Below are 18,171 nucleotides of genomic sequence, written 5' to 3'. Positions count from 1 at the left end.
TACTTCTTAGGGTGGGAAATAAGCCTTCTGCCAGGGGGACAGGCGAGCCACTGAGTCACTGACAGAGAGTGCTGGCCACAGGTGTGTGTGTATGTGTGTGTGTGTGTGTGTGTAACTGTGTCTGTATCTGTGTGTCTGTGTGTATATGTACACGCCTGCATTATTGAGAGGTCGTGAGGTACAAGTAGACCAGGAGAGCAAAGCATTCTGGGCTGCCATGACTATTGCTAGATCTGTCTGTTTTACAGTCCTCAGAATTCCTCAGCTTGATAGAAAGATCCCAAAGCCACTGACCAGGTGACTGGGACATGTCTTCATTTATTTTCTTGTCATGTTAAAGTTCTCTAGGACCAGAAAGTGGGTTGAAAACAAGGTTTACAAAGCGGCTGGGGCAGGTAAAGAAAGATCTACCTGATTCCCGGGTGGGAAAACTGAGGCAAGAGAAGCGATATGATATGTTGGGGTGGAGTAAAATTTAGGACCTGAAGCTGTCAGAACCAAGCCTTCAAGCTCTCTGGACTGAAATTTGGAAAGACCCTTCCTGGGTGGAACATTCTGTTCTTGGTGACTGAAAGCTCCTGGCAGAGCAGAGAAGAGCTCACAGGACCGTGAGTCCTGGACAGAGGATGTGCTACAGAGGCCACAAGGGTCTTTCCTGAAGGAGACAGACTGGGGGTGGGGAGCCTCGGGGGTTAGTGAACAAACAAACAGCTGGTGGAAAATTCTGTCTTGTGACTAAAGCCAGGGAAGAGGGACACCTGCATGGCCTTGGCTCCCAGGACCAGTTCCCAGCAGCAGAAAACCAGGCCAGAGACTAAGACCAAGAAGTACAGGAGGAGCGTAGCCCACCCCATAGGACCGTCCTCACAAGCCCAGCTCAGCCCCCAGGGCCCACCCAGGGTATTCTAGGAAGACAGGCTCATGTCCTCTCCACCTCTGTCCTGCCGGTTAATATTCAATGGAAGTTACATTAGGTCCCCGACCCTGCTAATACTGCGCAAACATTAGGAAAACATCATTCCGTGACTGAGCTCCCGGCTGCTGATAAGGCCCGGCTAACCTTGAGGAGCTCTAGCCACAGATGCTGACAGCGGTCTTTCATTCGGCCCGCCTTCCCGCAGCGCCCAGTGGGGGCAGGCGACAGGGCAGTTGAGCTGCCAGGGAGGGGTGTGGCAGGCTGGTACAATCAGTGGGGGGACTTCTACACCTCAGGGTCTCTGTCCTACCCTGACTGTTTCTGGGTTTTTGAGACAAGACCTCACTTTTCTCTGTTCTAGATTTCTTATTATTCTGACTGTCATCTTCATCATTATTAATTATTGGTGTATGCAGGCACACTCAGAAGGCAGAAGAGGGCATTCGATTCTCCTGGAGCTGGAGTTACAGGTGGTTGTGAGCCGCATGATGTGGGTGCTGGGAACCAAACTCTGATCAACTAAGCCATTCTTCCAGGCCCCATCGTCTATAATGCTGGGATTATAGGCGCGAAGTGCCACGCCCAGCTCTCTATGTCCACATTTTGAAATCAAGAGGCAGTTGAAGGGTAGAATGTGAGTGTTCCTTAAAGTCGTGTGCTGTCTCATCCAGTGACATCTGTCACTCCACAAATAGGTACTGGGTACCCACTGTGTGTCGGGATGTACTCTAGGGGTCAGGGTGACAGCGAACAAGAGGGAGGAAGGTCTGGCTTTATGGAGCTTAGGAGCTAGCTAATAAAGAATTCAGCAGATAGTGCTACAACCGACTGATACCTCAGGGAAATTTAAAACAGGAAAAAAAGGGCAGGGCCAGGGGTGCAAAACTGTATTTGCCTTATTTTTAACTGTGTGTGTAAGTGCACACCCATTGAGTGCAAGTGTCTGCAGAGCAGTCAGCCAAATTCAGGTCCTCCACAAGAGCAGCACACGCCCTTAACCACTGAGCCATTTCTCCAACCCCTGAAGGTGAAGGGAACGGGGTTTCCAGCGTCAGGAAAGGCTGAGATTGCCCTGAGCACACGGGTAGCCTGCGTGCACATCCAGATATAGGGTGAGGCGGGTGTGGGGGCAACTGAGAGGAAAGTAGTAACAGGGAGATGGGGGGAGCAGCTCTGATGAGATGGTGAGACGCCCACTCTGAGCAGAATATGATTCATGACCTGGGTGTGTTCAGAGGGATCCCTGAGAGCAGTTCAGCCCCAAAGGGTGAAGCTGGGAGTCTCAGGTCTCAGGACCTCTAGAAGGGACTGGTCCAGCCCAGGGGAAAGTGATGGGGCCTTCAGGGGCAGAGCAGGGTCTGCTGTGTGATGAGCATCACAGTGGTTCCCCATGAACCAGTGAGGGCGTGTGGCTGTGTGGTGGGAAGACACTGCTTGCCAGCTCCTAAGAGAGAAGGCAAGGAGCGGGGTGGTGAGAAGAAGCTTTGGACAGATGGTGAAACAGAAGCCCCAGGGAAGGCATTCCCACCATCGCAGAAAAGGTCTCTTACAGCCTCACCTTCCCTCTTTCTTCTGTGACTGGTGTGACAGTAAGAGGACATCTGGTACCTTAGCACCATAATGACTTTGGCCAGGGGCAGATGGCGTGCTGGAGGTCTGTGAGACAAGGCCTTAGGTTCCTGAATTCTGGAAAGGTCCCAGTGTGAGCAGGAAGGAGAGTGCTTCCCCTCATTCTCCCAGCTTAGAAAGCAGAACTCCTCCCAGCAGACAGCCCACTTCTGCCCCAAGCTTGGGAGTCTCAGCATTATCCTGAGATTTCTGTGTCGCCAGGAAGAGGTTTGCTCATATGGAAGAGAAGGGATAAACTGGCTTGCAAGTGGGGACCGTGGGCTGGGATAGTGGCGGATTCTCTCTGAACCACTCAAACGTGGTCTGTCCACTGAGTTGTCACTAATCTGCCCCTGGCGACGGCCAGTCATTCCTTCAGCCTTCTCATTGCATATGGGGCAGAGGGAAGTTTTGGTGTCTGGCAAGCTTTGCAAACTGAGTTAGAGAATCTCACTCGTGTCAGGCAAAGTGACTCTGGGGCATCACCTGGGACACGCGTGATAGAAGGAAAGAACCAACTCCTACAACTTGTCCTCAGACCTCCACATACACATCATGGCACATGTATGCTCAGGCACCCCCCCCCACACACACACAGGTGTGCACTCACTCATGAGTGGTAAGTGTCCACCTGCAGCACTCTGACGGCTCCAGTCCAGGTTGAACCCCCCCCCTCCCACCTCTCCCAGCTCCTTAACGGTCAAGGGACGTCCTCCCTCCCCTCAGTGCTCCTCCTTACCTTTCTCTGCCTCCTCATAGCCGTGCAAAATGAGCGGGATCGGATCAGCACGAGGAGGTCAAGCTACGAGGACAGCAGCCTGCCCTCCATTAATGCGCTCCTGCAGGCAGAGGTCCTGTCCCAGCAGGTACCAGGGGATCCTCTTTACTACCTGGGCTCCTTTCTAGCAGAAACTCACTTCTTCTACTTCTGCATCCTCCAGCCAAACCATGGAGGCCCACATGGAAGGGGCCACAAGTACCACAGAAGGAAAACCGAACCCAGTGCCACACACTGGTTTTGTGGCAGATAGAACTCAAACCTAGGTCTGGCATCCTGGGGCACTGTTTAGTTCATCCCAACACCCGTGTTCCCAGGCCACACAAGGGCTAGGACTTTGAGGGCTCAAGGGCAGTCTTACCAAACAGAAGCAACCATTACAACAAGGTGGCAAATGGGCCCAGCCAACCACTGGCTGTTACAGTGCCTCTCTGGGCCACGGTGACTTCATGTACGAGATGAGGGCGATGCCCTGTTCCTCTTTTACAGCCAAGGGAGTCCTGACACTTAGGAGCTAGAAGAGATGGGACAGGGCAGGCAGCAGGTGACGGTCCAAAGGGAGTACTCCGTCTGTGAGTCCCTTTGCTCAGAACTTCCTACTGACCTGACAGTACACACAGCTCAGCTGCCACCAGACAGGGAGACCTCCTAGGGTATGGTCTCTGTGCAAGGGGCAGGAAGTGCAGGGGAAACCCGCCACCCCCAGCATTCCCTTGTCTCCCACAGATCACCTCTCCCATCTCCGGGATCAATGGTGACATTCGGGCAAAGAAAATCGCCAACATAACGGACGTGTGTGAGTCCATGAAGGAGCAGCTGCTGGTTCTGGTGGAGTGGGCCAAGTACATCCCCGCCTTCTGTGAGCTTCTTCTGGATGACCAGGTAAGGGCGCACGTGCTGGGAGCACTTGTGGTCCCTGGGCTGTCACGGTCCAGCTGACTACCAAAGACATAGCCTTGGGCTGGTTTGATTTTATTCAATGAAATGCTCCTGTGCACCCACACTGTTCAAGTCACCCTACAAATATTAGCTCGATCCCCATAAGGACTATGAAGTAAAGATGTTTTCCATCTTCCAGGTGAGGAAACCGGGGCACAGAGAGGTTAAGTAAATTACTCAAGGTCACACAGCCAGTAACCAACATAACAGGGATTAGAACCAGCCACGGAAGCTCCAAAGTCCAGACTCATAACCACTGCATCATTCAGCTCTCCTGCAGGTGTTGACAGGGACCTGAGGCCTGGGGGAATCAGGAGTTGTGGCTTAAGATCTGGTTTTCAGACCAGCTTCCTGGATAAATTAGGGCAAATTACTTTTCTTCAAGGCCCAGGGTCCTTGTCTGCCAAGTGGGAGTTATCTCTTTGGGGCGTTGTTTAGAACTGAGGCCGTTCTTGTTTGGAGAGTCCAGGATGGTGCAACAGCATTCCAGCTGGACCTCTGCTGCCCTCCCAGCGTTGTCTCTTGTTTTTCTCCAAGATGGCTTAAGTCAGCATTTTCCTATCCCAAGGCAGTTTTTTTCTAGACTACTAAAATGGGTCCAGGGAGAAGAAGGGCAGGGTTAGAGGTGTAGTTTGAGTCTTTGGATGGCTAAGTTTCTGAGATGCCTCATTTGATAGCTCCAGCTACACACATACCCCTTAGCCTTCACAGACAACTCCCCTGCCTGGGCCAGAGGGAGGGATCCCCTTCCCAACATGGCAAACACCAGCTCTTTGCCCATGAGCCTAACATTGCATTGTCTCATTTCTGGTGATTTGGGGAGATGGCTTGTTGTTTTTGAGACAGGGGTCTCACTATGTAGCCCCTGGCTATCCTGAAACTCACTCTGTAGACCAGGCTGTCCTTAAACTCACAGAGATCTGCCTGCCTCTGCCTCCTGAGCGCTGGGATTAAAGGTGTGCGCCACCACCACACCTGGCTGCATACAGTCTCTCAAAGCTTCAGAGAAGTCTTGCGGCTCCACAGTTTCTCCTCTTTGCAGAAGCCACGTCTTCCCAGCCTCTTTAAACACCTACAAGAAAGCCAGGAACACTCTAGGTCAACACTGGCTTGGCTACTCCTCAGCCTCCCCCAGGGTCTGGACCCTGGGTGCATCTGTCATTTGGAGAGCTGAGAGTCAGGAATCACATCCAAGCTGTGCCTGCCTTCACCCACTCCTCCTCGTGCTCCAGCCCCTGTCCCTCTGCTGGAGAGCCTGAATTAATGTTTAATCCCCCCTGTTCCTTCTCAGGAACTTAGCAGGACAACAAGATACCCCCAAGCTGAGCAATTGTTAACCTCTATTTCCCACCCAAACCTTTCTGGCTGGGGCTCAGAGAATTCTCTGAGGGCAGTGATGGGTGGCCAGTAACATGGGCCAATCATTAACACTCCCATGCCCACCCACACCCCATAGCCGCCATGTCTGAGGGTTGGACCTGGGAACCTATTCATGGTACATAAGGAGCCCATCTTGTCTAGCATCGGTGAGGCCACCTTGGAGATTTGGAGACATGGCCTTCTGAAGGACCCACATTTCCATTGTTCCAGACCATCTTCTTGTTCTACCTGGGCAGCCATTTCCTGGATCTAGAAGGCCAGATCTGACTGAATGAGGCCTAGAGAGACAAAATGATTGACCTAAAGCCCAGATCACATTGGCCAGCAAGCTGGCATTTGACTCCATCCTCTGTTCTGCAGTCTGAGAGCCACAGAGCTAGTTGAGAATGCACCAGTGCCTACTGGGAAGAGTTCTGAATCCCTTCCTAGTGTTCACGGAAAACAGGGTCTCACCTCCAACCTTTCCCATTCCTTCTCATCTTTGGTTCCAGCCATGGTGGGGTGGAAAGCAATCACAATGAGTGGACTCAGGAGGAACTGAGTCTGATGAGGAAGTCAGGTTGCTGGTTCAGTCATTCATTCCTTCTTTCCCCCATTCATGCCTTCAATTTGCTGTGTTCTTCTAGGCTGCTCTGCAAGTCACAGCTTTAGAGAGGCTTACCCTGAGCTCCCATCGACGCAGCCTCTCTGTCTCACTGCTCTGTGTTCCCTTCCTGTCCTCTCTCTTTTCTCCCTCTCCCTCTTCCCTACTTCTTGCCATTGCAGCAGCACCACCACCACCCACTGCCTAGTTTATCATTCGCTTCTCTTCACCCTCACAGCCTGGCAGTTCTATGAGCTCAGAGACCATTGTGTCCCACACTATCCGGTAGAGTGTCCAGGAGGCATGATGAGACGGTTCGACAAGTAAAGGTGCTTGCTGCCGAGGCTGACTTCCAGGGCCCACAGGGTGGAAGGAGAGAATCGTTGTTCTCTGATCTGCACACGCACATGCACACACACACACACACCAATACGTTTCTAAAAGAATGCCATGTTGTAGGCATCTAACATTTGACACCTACAGGAACAAGCAGTCAAATAAATAAGCCCATGGCAGTGCCTGACCCTCCCAGCACGGCTTGCTATCTGCAGTCTCCCATGGAGCACACAGGTCCCCAGGGACACCAGCTTGCTGCCATTCTTTGGTCTTCACACAAGCACCAAGGCCAATGGCTCTAAAGCACAGGCGATGTCCTGCGCAGCTGCTGGACTTGACCTCGAACTTCAGTCTTCACAGGCTGCCATGAAAATACAGGGCCTGACAACGGATCTCCTGCCACTCCTGCACTTGGTGAGAGCGCATTTAAAGAACCAGCACCCACATGGAAGCTCAAATAGATTCTCTGAGAATCCCAGAATCTTACAGTGTCAGGAGTACAGGCCCTGCGGAGATCTTTAGCACCAGTGACTTCCCAAACTCAGTTGAGCTTTGGAACCAACTGGGAAGCTTATTGCCTGCGTATCTCAGGTACAGCTCATACATACAAAGTCAGAGCCACTGATAGTTGAGCCCAAGACCATGAGTTTCCCCAAAGCACCCTTTACAGTTCCCTGAAGCAGCTGGCACACAGGTGGGAGCTCGGGACTTAACGGTTTTAAAACATCTAGGATAAACGGAGGCTCTTTTGAGAATTTGTTTTGAAGCATGCACACCAGGTATGGCCTATACCCTGATGAGGCCAGGGCACAGCTCTTTGCCCAAAGATGGAGACACATAAGCTCAAGAGCAGAGCCAACAGGAGGTCCCCTAGTTTGGAGAGCACAGGCTTCCTCCACCTTCCTGGTCTCTGTAGAATCCCATCTATGCCCCTGGTCAGTCGAAGGCTGACTGGTTTTATGGCGTTCTCTTTAGAGTCGAGGTAAGTAAAGGCAGAGAGAATACAGAGCTGACCTGCCAAGGCCACTGACTTGACTGTGGGCAGCCTTCTTGGGGTGTGGATGCTAGGCTTCACCCTTCTTTCTTCCAGGTAGCCCTGCTCAGAGCCCACGCCGGTGAGCACCTGCTGCTCGGAGCCACTAAGAGGTCCATGGTGTTCAAGGACGTGCTGCTCCTAGGTGAGGACGCTGCCCACCCCAGACAGAGCTGAGGGCTGGAACCCCACTTGGGACACCCGTGAGGGAACAGTATCTCCATAGTAACACACAGGGACCAGGCAGGCAGAGCAAAAACATCCCAGACTGGATATACTCTTGTAAGTTGGTAATCCCAGCTAGCTAGGAAGCTAGGCAGGAGGTTTACAGGGTCAAGACATGCCCTAGTGGACTACATACAGAGTTGAAGGTCAAGGTCAGCCTGAGAAACATAACATGATCACATCTTCAACTAAAAATAATAATAATAATAATTTTTTTTTTTAAATCTAGGGACTATTAGTTGAGAGTGTACCAGCAATGCCTTGGGCTGGGGAGATGGTTCAGGTGGTAGAGGCCTGTCACCAAGACTTACAACCTGAGTTTGAGCCGAGGGACCCATGTGATGGGAAGAAAAAACCAGCTCCGAGATTGTGCAGGAATCTCTGAGTGTACACCGGGACACACAGGCTACTCCCCCAAAATAAGGAGATGAAATGCAATTTAAGAAAACCTTTAAGGGGAGCCCAGAGGTGTAGCTCAGTGGTAGAACACATGGCCACCCACACCACCACAGCTAAACTTAAAACACATGTAACCCAGCCCTGCTCTTAGACTTAAGCAAAGTGTAAGATTCCAGGCCCAGCTCTCCGGTGGCTCCCAGCTCAGATGGAGGAGGCACGGGTGCAAGGGAGGGGTTCTCCTAGCCTTCAAGCCAGAGAGCAGTCCGTTGTTCCCAGAACTCTGAGTACACGTCAGAGTTTCTTCCGGAGCTGAAACAAAAAGTGGCCAGATATAGTAATATGCCCCCTCCCACACACTACCTGCCACGTCACCTGGGCCCTCAGGACATACTTACTATTTGGAGTGCGTGTGTAACATACCCTATATGTCAAAGGCTATGCAAACTGCCAGACAAGTGTTTATGTCCTCTTTAAAATAACACCCCCAGATCTTTGTGAGATATCACCATTTTTATAGCTGAGGAAACTACGGGACGTACAAGTCAGCTATGTTACCTAACAGTACCCAGCCATAAGTGACAGAGCCACTCAGAGATGGGGTGGCCCAGTTCCTGAACCTGGCCTTTGACCTTGATGCCTTAGTGTCTCCTGAATGGGCCCTGACTTCCTTTCCTTTATCTTGAGTCATTCAGGTAAAAGGGGTTTAGGGAGCCCTGCCCCACCTGCATGCTACCCACCCACCCCTGCACATCAAGCTGCTTCGGGACTAAACTAATCCTCTTTCACCGAAGTCCAGCAAGGCAACCCAGCTAGGGGAAAGCGATACAAAAGCAGGAAATGGAGTCCATGTCAGAGACAGCTATTGCTTAATTGCTAGGGGACCCTCATGAAGACTCAGCTGCCCATCGGCTATATATGTGTAGGGGGCCTAGGTCCAGTCTTTACATGCTCTTTGGTTGGTGTTTCGGTCTCTGAGAGGCCCCATGGTCCTCGATTAGTTGACTCTGTTGGTCTTCTTGTAGAGTTCTTGAGAAGAGGAGGGAGGGAGCTGTGATAAGGATGTAAAGTGGATAAATAAATTAATTAATTAACTTAAAAAATTAATTGGGAAACAGATATCCATATATATATATATATATATATATACACACACACCTATGTATACACACACATCTATCCTCCAATGCATTAAATGGGAGAAAATCATGTAGCCTTTTCTGCAGAAATAAAATATAAAATCCACACACTTAAAAAACAGGAATTTGGGGGATATGAAAGGCCCTGAAAAAGCCAAGTTCCTAGCTCACCCAGGACTTCAGGCAATCACTTTCCTCATGCTGGCCTCATATTTCTTGTCTGTGAAATGAGCATGGTGACCCAGCAGTTCCCCCCAGGAGTACCAGGCACACCCTTACCTGCAAACCACAGCCAGGGAGATAGGGGTCGACTAAGGTGGCAACCCATTCCTCTCTCCTCCACCCATCCAGGCAATGACTACATAGTCCCTCGGCACTGCCCGGAGCTAGCAGAGATGAGCCGCGTGTCCATTCGCATCCTTGACGAGCTGGTCCTACCCTTCCAAGAGCTACAGATTGACGACAATGAATATGCCTGCCTCAAAGCCATCATCTTCTTCGACCCAGGTACCATCCACATCTCCTAACCTGACCTTCACACCCCCAGTCCTGCTGTGGCACTACTGTTGGACTCACAGCATTGTCATGACAACTGAAGTGATTTTCATCAACTCCATTGAGCAGAAGAGGCAGACCTTCCAGGGAGGAAGGAATTGTCAGGGCACCAGCTACAAAAGCCTGAGTTTTACTTTTTCCATCTTCCTTCTTGTCCACCATCCCAAGCACTCTTTCTCCCATCCTCCCAGGGAACCATAATTGCTGCTGTCTGTCTCTGTGGATTAAAGCTTTCAGTGATACACTTCACTTCCTGTCCTGTCAGCTATGGGCAGCACCTTCTACCCTTCAGGTGTTGGAATGAGGGTGCTGTACCCCCTCCCTTCTGGCTCTCCCTCTGCTCTGTCTGTTGACTGTGCTGACTCTTGCCCCTGAGTGTGCACAGCAGCCAAATCTTTGCATTAAGCCTGCTTTTGTTTCTCAGAGTTACCTGCAGCGAAGTGGACTCCTTGGGCGCTAGGCGCTGTCCTTGGTGCTGGCCCCTGATTTCGCAGAGATGACCTCTAGCAGTAAGAGGGAAATGACGGCTACTTATTGAGTGCTCCCAGGTGCACAGTTTTAAACATTCCATGCAGATTATCTTACAGCATGTTACCTGTGAGACAGGAGCCATCATCACCCCATTTTTTTTTCTTTCTTTCTTTTTTTGTTTTTCAAGATAGGGTTTTTTTCTATGTAGCTTTGACTGTTCTGGACTCACTCTGTAGACCAGGCTGGCCTCAAACTCACAGAGATCTGCCTGACTCTCCCTCCTAAGTGCTGGGATTACAGGCTTGTGCCACCACACCCAGACATTTTTTTTATCACCCCATTTTCAAATAGAGAGAAGATGGAGGTATAGAGACACTGATTGGCTCAAGCAAGATCATACAACTAGGAACTTGCAGAGTCCAAGAGTACAGATTTGAACTTCAGGCACATGTCTTTCCAATTCATGCTCTTGCTTTCTGTATGCAACTTCCCATTTCCCAGAGGCAAGAGTCTAGTTCTTGTCCTGCTGTGCAAAGCTTGGGGCTGAGCAGGCGGTCACTGTTTGGTCACTGTCACTGGCCCTAAGGCAGAATCAGCAACTTAGTTGAGGGCAGGGGACCTAGTCTAGGCTGTTCCAGAACAAACACTTCATGAAGTTGGTTGACTGAAGGAAAAAAAGTGGGAAGTGAGGGTGGGGTTTCTTTCTGTTGGAGGAGCTGAAGCCTCAGCTGAATGACAGATGGCAGAAGGCAAGGAAGGAGAGAATATCTTCATGTGACCAGTGCAAGTTTTAGATGGTGGAACCTTACCTGTGGGCCAGCAGCCACAAGTTCACATCATGGTTCTTCCAGCAAACGGCCACATGAACTTCCTTATCTCCCCTTGCCCAAGACAGGGAGAGACTGGGGCTTTCGATAGTACAGAGCTCACCGAGTGTGTGCAAGACACTGGGCTTGATCCCTAGCACAGCATTAAAAAAATGTAAAAGAGAAATGAGATTATTAATATGCTGTGCTGGCTTTGTATCTTTTTCTGCCTGGTTCGACGGGGGCCACTGTTTGTTCTAGAATAAGGTGGCTGTCAGGCGTTTGGGCCTCCCTGACCACCTCTCCCATTGCAGACGCCAAGGGGCTGAGCGACCCAGCCAAGATCAAGCGGCTGAGGTCACAGGTGCAGGTCAGCCTGGAGGACTACATTAACGACCGGCAGTACGACTCCCGCGGCAGGTTCGGCGAGCTGCTGCTGCTGCTGCCCACGCTGCAGAGCATCACCTGGCAGATGATCGAGCAGATCCAGTTCATCAAGCTCTTCGGCATGGCCAAGATTGACAACCTGCTGCAGGAGATGCTCCTTGGAGGTGTGTGACGCTGGGGGAGCTCTCGGTAGACCTGTAGAGCCGTGTCTCTTTGGGACACAGGCTTCACACGGACCTGAACTAGCCGGCCTCTAGACTCCACCGCTTCCTTGATGGGAGCCTTGGACAATCTTCCTTGTCTGTTGGACCTTGGTTTCTCATCGAGGGGAAAAAAAAAACTGGAGATAAAAGTCCATTTGTTCAGACACTGAGGGTCTAACACAAGTCAGTCAGTCTCTGCTGTGAGTAGAGGAGGATGTCATGGGAACAGACAATAACCAAGTGAATAACAAAAATAAATAAATAAAAATAGATGGGTCATGCGAGGGCCTTTAGATGAGGCAACTGAGGGATGCCTCCCTGACGTGGCATTTAAGATTGATGGGTAAAATTACTAGATTTTTAAAATCTTAGAGAACATTCCAAGCAGAATTCATTTTTTTTCCAGACTCTGTGTGGTAAAGGAAGGCACATTGTGAGATGGGATTGTTGGAGGAGATACAGGTGGAAATTAACTAGTTAACCGAGTCATAAGCCAGGGGCATAGGAGAAAAAAAAACAAAAAACGGGAGAATCATAGAATCCAAGACAAGCTATGTTTTCAGAACAAGGTGTATAGCGTTAAATGGGGTGGGGGAGGGGAAGGCAAAAGGAAAGGAAGAAAAGGAGGGAAGAGGGTGTGGAAGGGATGAAAGTCAGAAGTCAGGGAAGGACCAGGGAGAGAGGGAGGAGGGCAGCAGCATGCAGGGTCTCAGTCCTTTTGTTGAGAGCAGTATCAGAGGGTTTGAAGGATAGAAACCAGATTGGGAGGCTATCACAGAGTAAGCAATGGGCGAATGGGAAAGTGATGGAGCTGAGACACAAGAGACAAGCCCTCTGTTCCCCATGAAGAGAACTTGGGTCAGAGCTGAGGCTGGCTGCAAGGCTTTAATCACAGACCATGGCATCTTGGCTGAACTAAAGTAAAACTAAAGACAGCACCCCCTTAGAGAAAAGCGGGGGTAAGTTCTAGCCCCTCAATAAGGCTGAGGCACTCTTTCTGGGGTGGGTGACAGCAGGAGAAGCTGGAGCTGGAGGCTTGGGAAGCATTGAGGTGGCTCAGCGACCCCAAGGCTGTCTGCCTCAGCACTGTTGGTGTTTGGGGAGGTGTGATTGATTCCTCTTTGAGGGCGGATGTTCTGCATGTTGCTTAGCTGCATGTCTGGCCTCTGCCCATTTCTCCAGGAATCACAATAAAAATATCTCCAGAAATTGTCAAATGTCTCCCACAGTGACAACCACTGTCAGGCAGGAACTCACCTCATTCTCACAGTGACCCCTGTGAATAGGTTGTTGTGGGTCAGGTGTCACGGCTGTCAGGATCAGGAGTTGGGAATCTGCTTCCCAACACACCTGGGCAAGATAATCTCCCTGGATACTTCTATCTCATCTGCAGAACGGATGGCAATGGTGTCTGTTCTCTAGAACTAACAAGAGGATAGAGCTTTGTAGAAGAGAAAGTGCTTTAAGCCAGTAAAACATGCGTAACTGGTTCTCAACAATTAGCGACCATCTCACTACACAACCAAGAGACTACTCATTGTACCTAAACTTAAAGGGCCTGGTTTCTTTCAAGTCATGAAGCCCACGGACACACCTGGTGATTTCTGCTTTACTAACCCAGGAATAAGCCCCCAAGAGGCACTATTGGTCCTGATGAGAGGGGGCTGACTGCCACATTGGGGTAAATGATGCCTCAAGGCCAGAATTCTTCACCAAGACTTCCAATCCTGACTGATGGCCTCCTTTTTGTCTACAGGGTCTGCCAGTGATGCACCCCATGCCCACCATCCCCTGCACCCTCACCTGATGCAGGAGCACATGGGCACCAATGTCATAGTCGCCAACACGATGCCCTCTCACCTCAGCAATGGACAGATGTGTGAGTGGCCCCGACCCAGGGGGCAGGCAGGTGGGCAGCCTGGGCTCTACCCTACAAGGGGGTAAGGAGGGGGTATAAGAAAGGATGCAGGAGAAGATGGTGTCTAGAAGGTGGAACCAGGATTATAGTTCTCTGTGTTTCAGAATAGGGAATGAAGGAGGGGTGGGGTTGTTGATGATTAAAGCTGTTTATTCAGTGCGGCTATGTATTCAGTGAGGTGATTGACAACGTCTACTGAATGAGGCAATCCAGTAGGTGTGGGGACCATTGAGAATATTTGTTGGCTGAGAATTACATTAGATGAAATCACCAATTAGGTGAAAGTGTTCATTGAAATAGGGCTGGCCAGACAAATAAGGCCATCTTTGGGCAGTTGAATGAGACTGGCAACTGAGCAGAACTGCCCAAACTCGTCAAAGAACAAGATCATCAATGAGATGAGGTAGCCATGGGGATGAAAGGGATTTCATTGAGTTTGGCTTTGGGAACTTGTCTACTGAATGAAAGTAGTCAATTGGGTGAAAGTTATTCACCCAACCTGTGATGGGAAGCCTTTTTATTTACATTACTCTTCTCCTAAATATTGAAGAAATGCCATATTTGGTCCTGGACCCCAGTTGCTGCTCTTTCTTCCAAGCCAGAATATTTTGCCACATATCTTATTGCTTTTGGGAACAGTCACACCTGGTCCCTGGCCTGGGAAAAGCAGCCTGAGTTTCCATGTCAAATGGTGAACAGGTGGGCAGTAGGACCTCATGAAATGTAGATTTTAGGGCCTGGGACTCCCAGAAGTTTGAGCCATAACAACCTTATGGATTAGATTCATCATATTTTATGGAATTGTCTCAGCAGATGGAAGAGCTTCCCAGGGCTCTTCACTTATTCCCACAAAGGCTGGAATTTTGAGTAACTTATTTCTTTCTCCTTTCAGCCACCCCTGAGACTCCACAGCCATCACCACCAAGTGGCTCTGGATCTGAATCCTACAAGCTCCTGCCAGGAGCCATTACCACCATCGTCAAGCCTCCCTCTGCCATTCCCCAGCCAACGATCACCAAGCAAGAAGCCATCTAGCAAGCCACGGGGGTCGGGGGCTTGGCTGGCTCACACCCTCAGAGAACTCCTGGGTATAACTTAGTCACAGCAAGGAAGATGTGACAAGGGGGCCAGTCCCAGAGCAGCCACAGAAAGAGTGCAAGGCTCAAAAGCATGGGCTGAGGGTCAGTCCCATGTATTGCCACCCCTGACCCCACGTCCAGGAGGGCAGAGCTTTGCTTTGAGGAGACCCCGGCTGGAAGTCTTCCACGGCCAGGACTGCTCTCCTCGAGCTGAAGCCACTGTCTTCATCTTCCTCCGATCTTCCTGCAACTTCTTCCCCCTCAAAGGATGACCGTCTGCAGATGCTGCAGGACCTTGTTTAAACACAACTCCCTTCTCTCCCAGCTGGGGCTGCTTCCTTCCTGGTGCTGGTCAGGGAGTCTGGATACAAAGCTTCTGAGGCTGGGTCAGCTTGCGGTGTGGTACTCCTCTCTCTTCTGCTGAGCCAACCTCAGGTGACCCTCTTCCTACCCTCTATGGTTACCTTCCCCAGCCATTCTGACTTCTCCAAAGCCACCTCTCTGGAGGCTGAGGAAGACATGGCAGCCATTTCCCTATTCATTCTGAGAACCTTTTGAAAGCACTGACCTGGGTGAGGCAGAGGGTAGGAGCCACCATCTCTCCTCTGCCAACATCACCGTGACTCTACCCTCTAGCACTAGGCCATAACTTTGGAGTAATAAGTTCTATGGCTTTCTATAGCAAAGAACCATTCAAAGGTGATAATTGCGACAGAATGTGGAGAGGGGGTGGCGGTCATCAGGAAAGTATCTAGAAAGAGGCAAGCTTTGCATCTGTCCCTTGACAGGGAAAGCAGGCTTCTGGCTAGCAGAGTGGGTGACACAGACCTGGACAAAGGCATGGAGGTAGGTAAAATAGTATGGGAAAGAGGTAATGAAGAAGTCAGTTTCCGTGGAGTTGAGACAGGGCACACAATGGGGACCATGGATTCAATGGGGACCATGCTAGACTGAAGACAGGAGTAGCTGCAGTGTGCGGCTATCAGAAGATGAATACAGCATCTTGAAGAGGGAGGGAAGACTGCTGGGAAAGAGCAAGGAGGCCATATGAGAGCCTGTGGATGAGGCAGAGGGATGGATCAGAGTTCTCTCCAGGACCTGTCAAGCTCTTCCATACTCCCAGATGATGTCACCAGGCATTTGACATCCACCCTCTCCTATAATCTTCCCCAGCACCCAGACATTGTCACCGAAGATTAAAGTGGAGATCTTAACTGTTTCATAGAAAGTCTCTGTCTTCCCCAGATGGAATTCAGAAATTTCCTCAACCTTTATCGGTGTCAAGCCCAGAGGCTTGCTCTCTCCAGACCTGGCTGGTTAGAGGCTGTTCTAAAGTCCACTGGAAGTCAAGAATCCTGTTTACTGATAATAGTAAAGTGGACTCATGACCTCTGTCCTTTTTTTCCTCTGCTCTACCCAAGTGTGGGTGAGGATCAGCAAGGGCGTGTATCCTGGAAGAGGGACCAGTCTGTTCTGCCAATTGGGGATGAGAGAGTTTGGGTGAGGGGCAGGAGAGGGACAAGAAAGCCTGGGTTTCATGCTTGCTTGAGGAACTAGAGTCAAGGTACATTCTGGAACCACCAATCCCCAGCGGTCAGCTCTTAGCCCCTGGCTGACCCTTGATGGCTCTGCAGAGCCTCTATAAAGTGCCACTGACCAGAGGGAATAAAAGGAATGCCTCCTGGGCTGAAGGTGTGCTAAGTGGGAGACTGAACACCTATGTTACATCAAGGCTGATCCTTCTGAGTGGAGAGAGCTAGCACTGCAGTGTCCAGAAATTCCAGCCTTAAGGATAAGTCCTCTGAAGAAGAGGTTTGGAGGAGCACTGGGTGGGGCCAGCTGCTTAAAGAAAAAAAAAAACACCCACAGTCCAGGACTGTTGGGACAGGTTAACCCCTCAAGCCATATCCTGAGTCTCAGGAAAGACCTTCTCATTCTCAGAGCTCTCAAGACTTCTTGGCCACCCTCGCTCCAGTGCCAGAGAGACCCTAGCCAGATTGCTCAGACTGTTCTATATGAGGCAGGGCAGCCAGACTCCTTCCAGACCTTGTCTTTTCCCGCCCTTAGTCCCTCCATCCCCAGTGATGCTCATGAGAGGAGTAGGTAACGTTGGCCTTCAGTAGCAGCAGTCTTCTGGGGCAGGGGTCAGCCACTGCCCCAATCTGTCCTTTCTGAAGGAGATAACCATTCTACATTAGTAACTTTATTACAACAGGGGAAACATGAAATAAAGGAAAGTTTACTCTTCTGATCATAGGCTGAGGACACTATGTTGGAGTTTTGTTTTGGCTTTTTTGTTTGTTTGTTTGTTTGGTTGGTTTGTTTTTTTGTTTTGTTTTGTTTTTTTGTTTTTCTTCTTCCAAGTTCTGCTCCTAACATACAATGTGATGGCCTAGGTACCAGCTGGTGGTGGACAAGGATGGGTGCTACAGTTTCCCCCCAGGGCCAACCCTCTTTTCTACAAGGAGTTCTCAGAATCTTTCAGGATGCAGGAGGTTTTCCTGAGAGTAGACAAGGGAGGGCTAGAAATGGATGTGCTTGATTTCTTGTGACAACCACGCCATTTGCCTTTGCTGGAACTCTCTGTGATCTACCTTGGTAAATATGAATCGTGACCATCACACGAAACATTCGTAAGCAGACTGTTCCGTTAGATCAATCTGCACCTTCCTGTGATTATCTCACATGGGGACCCACAGTGGTCCTCAGGTCCCCACAATTACTGCCCAACGGGTCAAAAAAGAAAAAAAAAAAAAAAAACCTCAAAAACAGTTCTTACTCCTGTGTTTTAGCAAAAACTTATCAAACAAAATAAATGGCACATATGTTTTCTAAGTCCTTGCACTGGTGTCTTTTCCCCTTAGTGTTAGAAAAAGGACTGTCTGGGACATTCATAGTGGACAGAATCCTTTCATTTAAAAACAAAACAAAACTCCCCCCTATCAGTTGGGCAGTGGTGGTGCATGCCTTTAATCCCATCACTCAGGAGGCAGAGGCTGGCGGATCTCTTTTCAAAGCCAGCCTGGTCTTCAAAGTGGGTCCAGGAAGGCCAGGGCTATTATACAGAGAAATCCTGTCTAGGGAGAAAAAAAAATCTTCCCATCAAGATGATAAATTTTATGGATAATCTCCTCTTATATAGATGTGGGAAACTGAGGCTCAGAAAGGTGATTTTCTTTGAAAGGGAGAGGTAGAAATCCCATCCTCTACCCCCTCTCACCTCCCTGTGTGGTCATGCCCAGGGAGGGCAGAGAATGACTTCCTGTGTTGTTTCAAGGACATTATCCACCTTGTTTCTGGAGACAAGGTCTCCAGAATGTCTCTCGCTGGCATCGAATGCACTCATCAGGCTAGCACCAGGGAACCCTGAGGACCTGCTTGTCTTCATCACTGGGATTTAAAGCATTCTCCAGTGGCTA

General features: G+C 50.1%; 1 protein-coding gene across 3 annotated transcripts in view; it reads left to right on the top strand.

The window, feature by feature from the left end:
* The window catches only part of Hnf4a (hepatocyte nuclear factor 4 alpha), a 58,551-nt gene extending 40,964 nt beyond the window's left edge, over positions 1 to 17,587 (top strand). For 2 of the 3 annotated variants that reach the window (XM_060382873.1, XM_021636302.2), the window contains exons 4-10: positions 3,284 to 3,390; positions 4,029 to 4,184; positions 7,631 to 7,718; positions 9,685 to 9,840; positions 11,480 to 11,716; positions 13,512 to 13,664; positions 14,566 to 17,587. In XM_060382873.1, coding sequence (XP_060238856.1) covers positions 3,284 to 3,390; positions 4,029 to 4,184; positions 7,631 to 7,718; positions 9,685 to 9,840; positions 11,480 to 11,716; positions 13,512 to 13,664; positions 14,566 to 14,708 — 1,040 coding nt within the window. In that variant the 3' untranslated portion in view covers positions 14,709 to 17,587. The remainder of the gene's footprint in view (positions 1 to 3,283; positions 3,391 to 4,028; positions 4,185 to 7,630; positions 7,719 to 9,684; positions 9,841 to 11,479; positions 11,717 to 13,511; positions 13,665 to 14,565) is intronic. The other variant, XM_021636303.2, reaches the window with a different exon arrangement.
* Positions 17,588 to 18,171: the final 584 nt, after the last annotated feature.

The sequence above is a fragment of the Meriones unguiculatus genome, chromosome 4 (genome assembly GCF_030254825.1).
Source record: "Meriones unguiculatus strain TT.TT164.6M chromosome 4, Bangor_MerUng_6.1, whole genome shotgun sequence".
NCBI classification, from domain to species: domain Eukaryota; kingdom Metazoa; phylum Chordata; class Mammalia; order Rodentia; family Muridae; genus Meriones; species Meriones unguiculatus.
The sequence above is the reverse complement of the archived record's forward strand: the minus strand, read 5'-3'. Positions and strand labels throughout refer to the sequence as shown.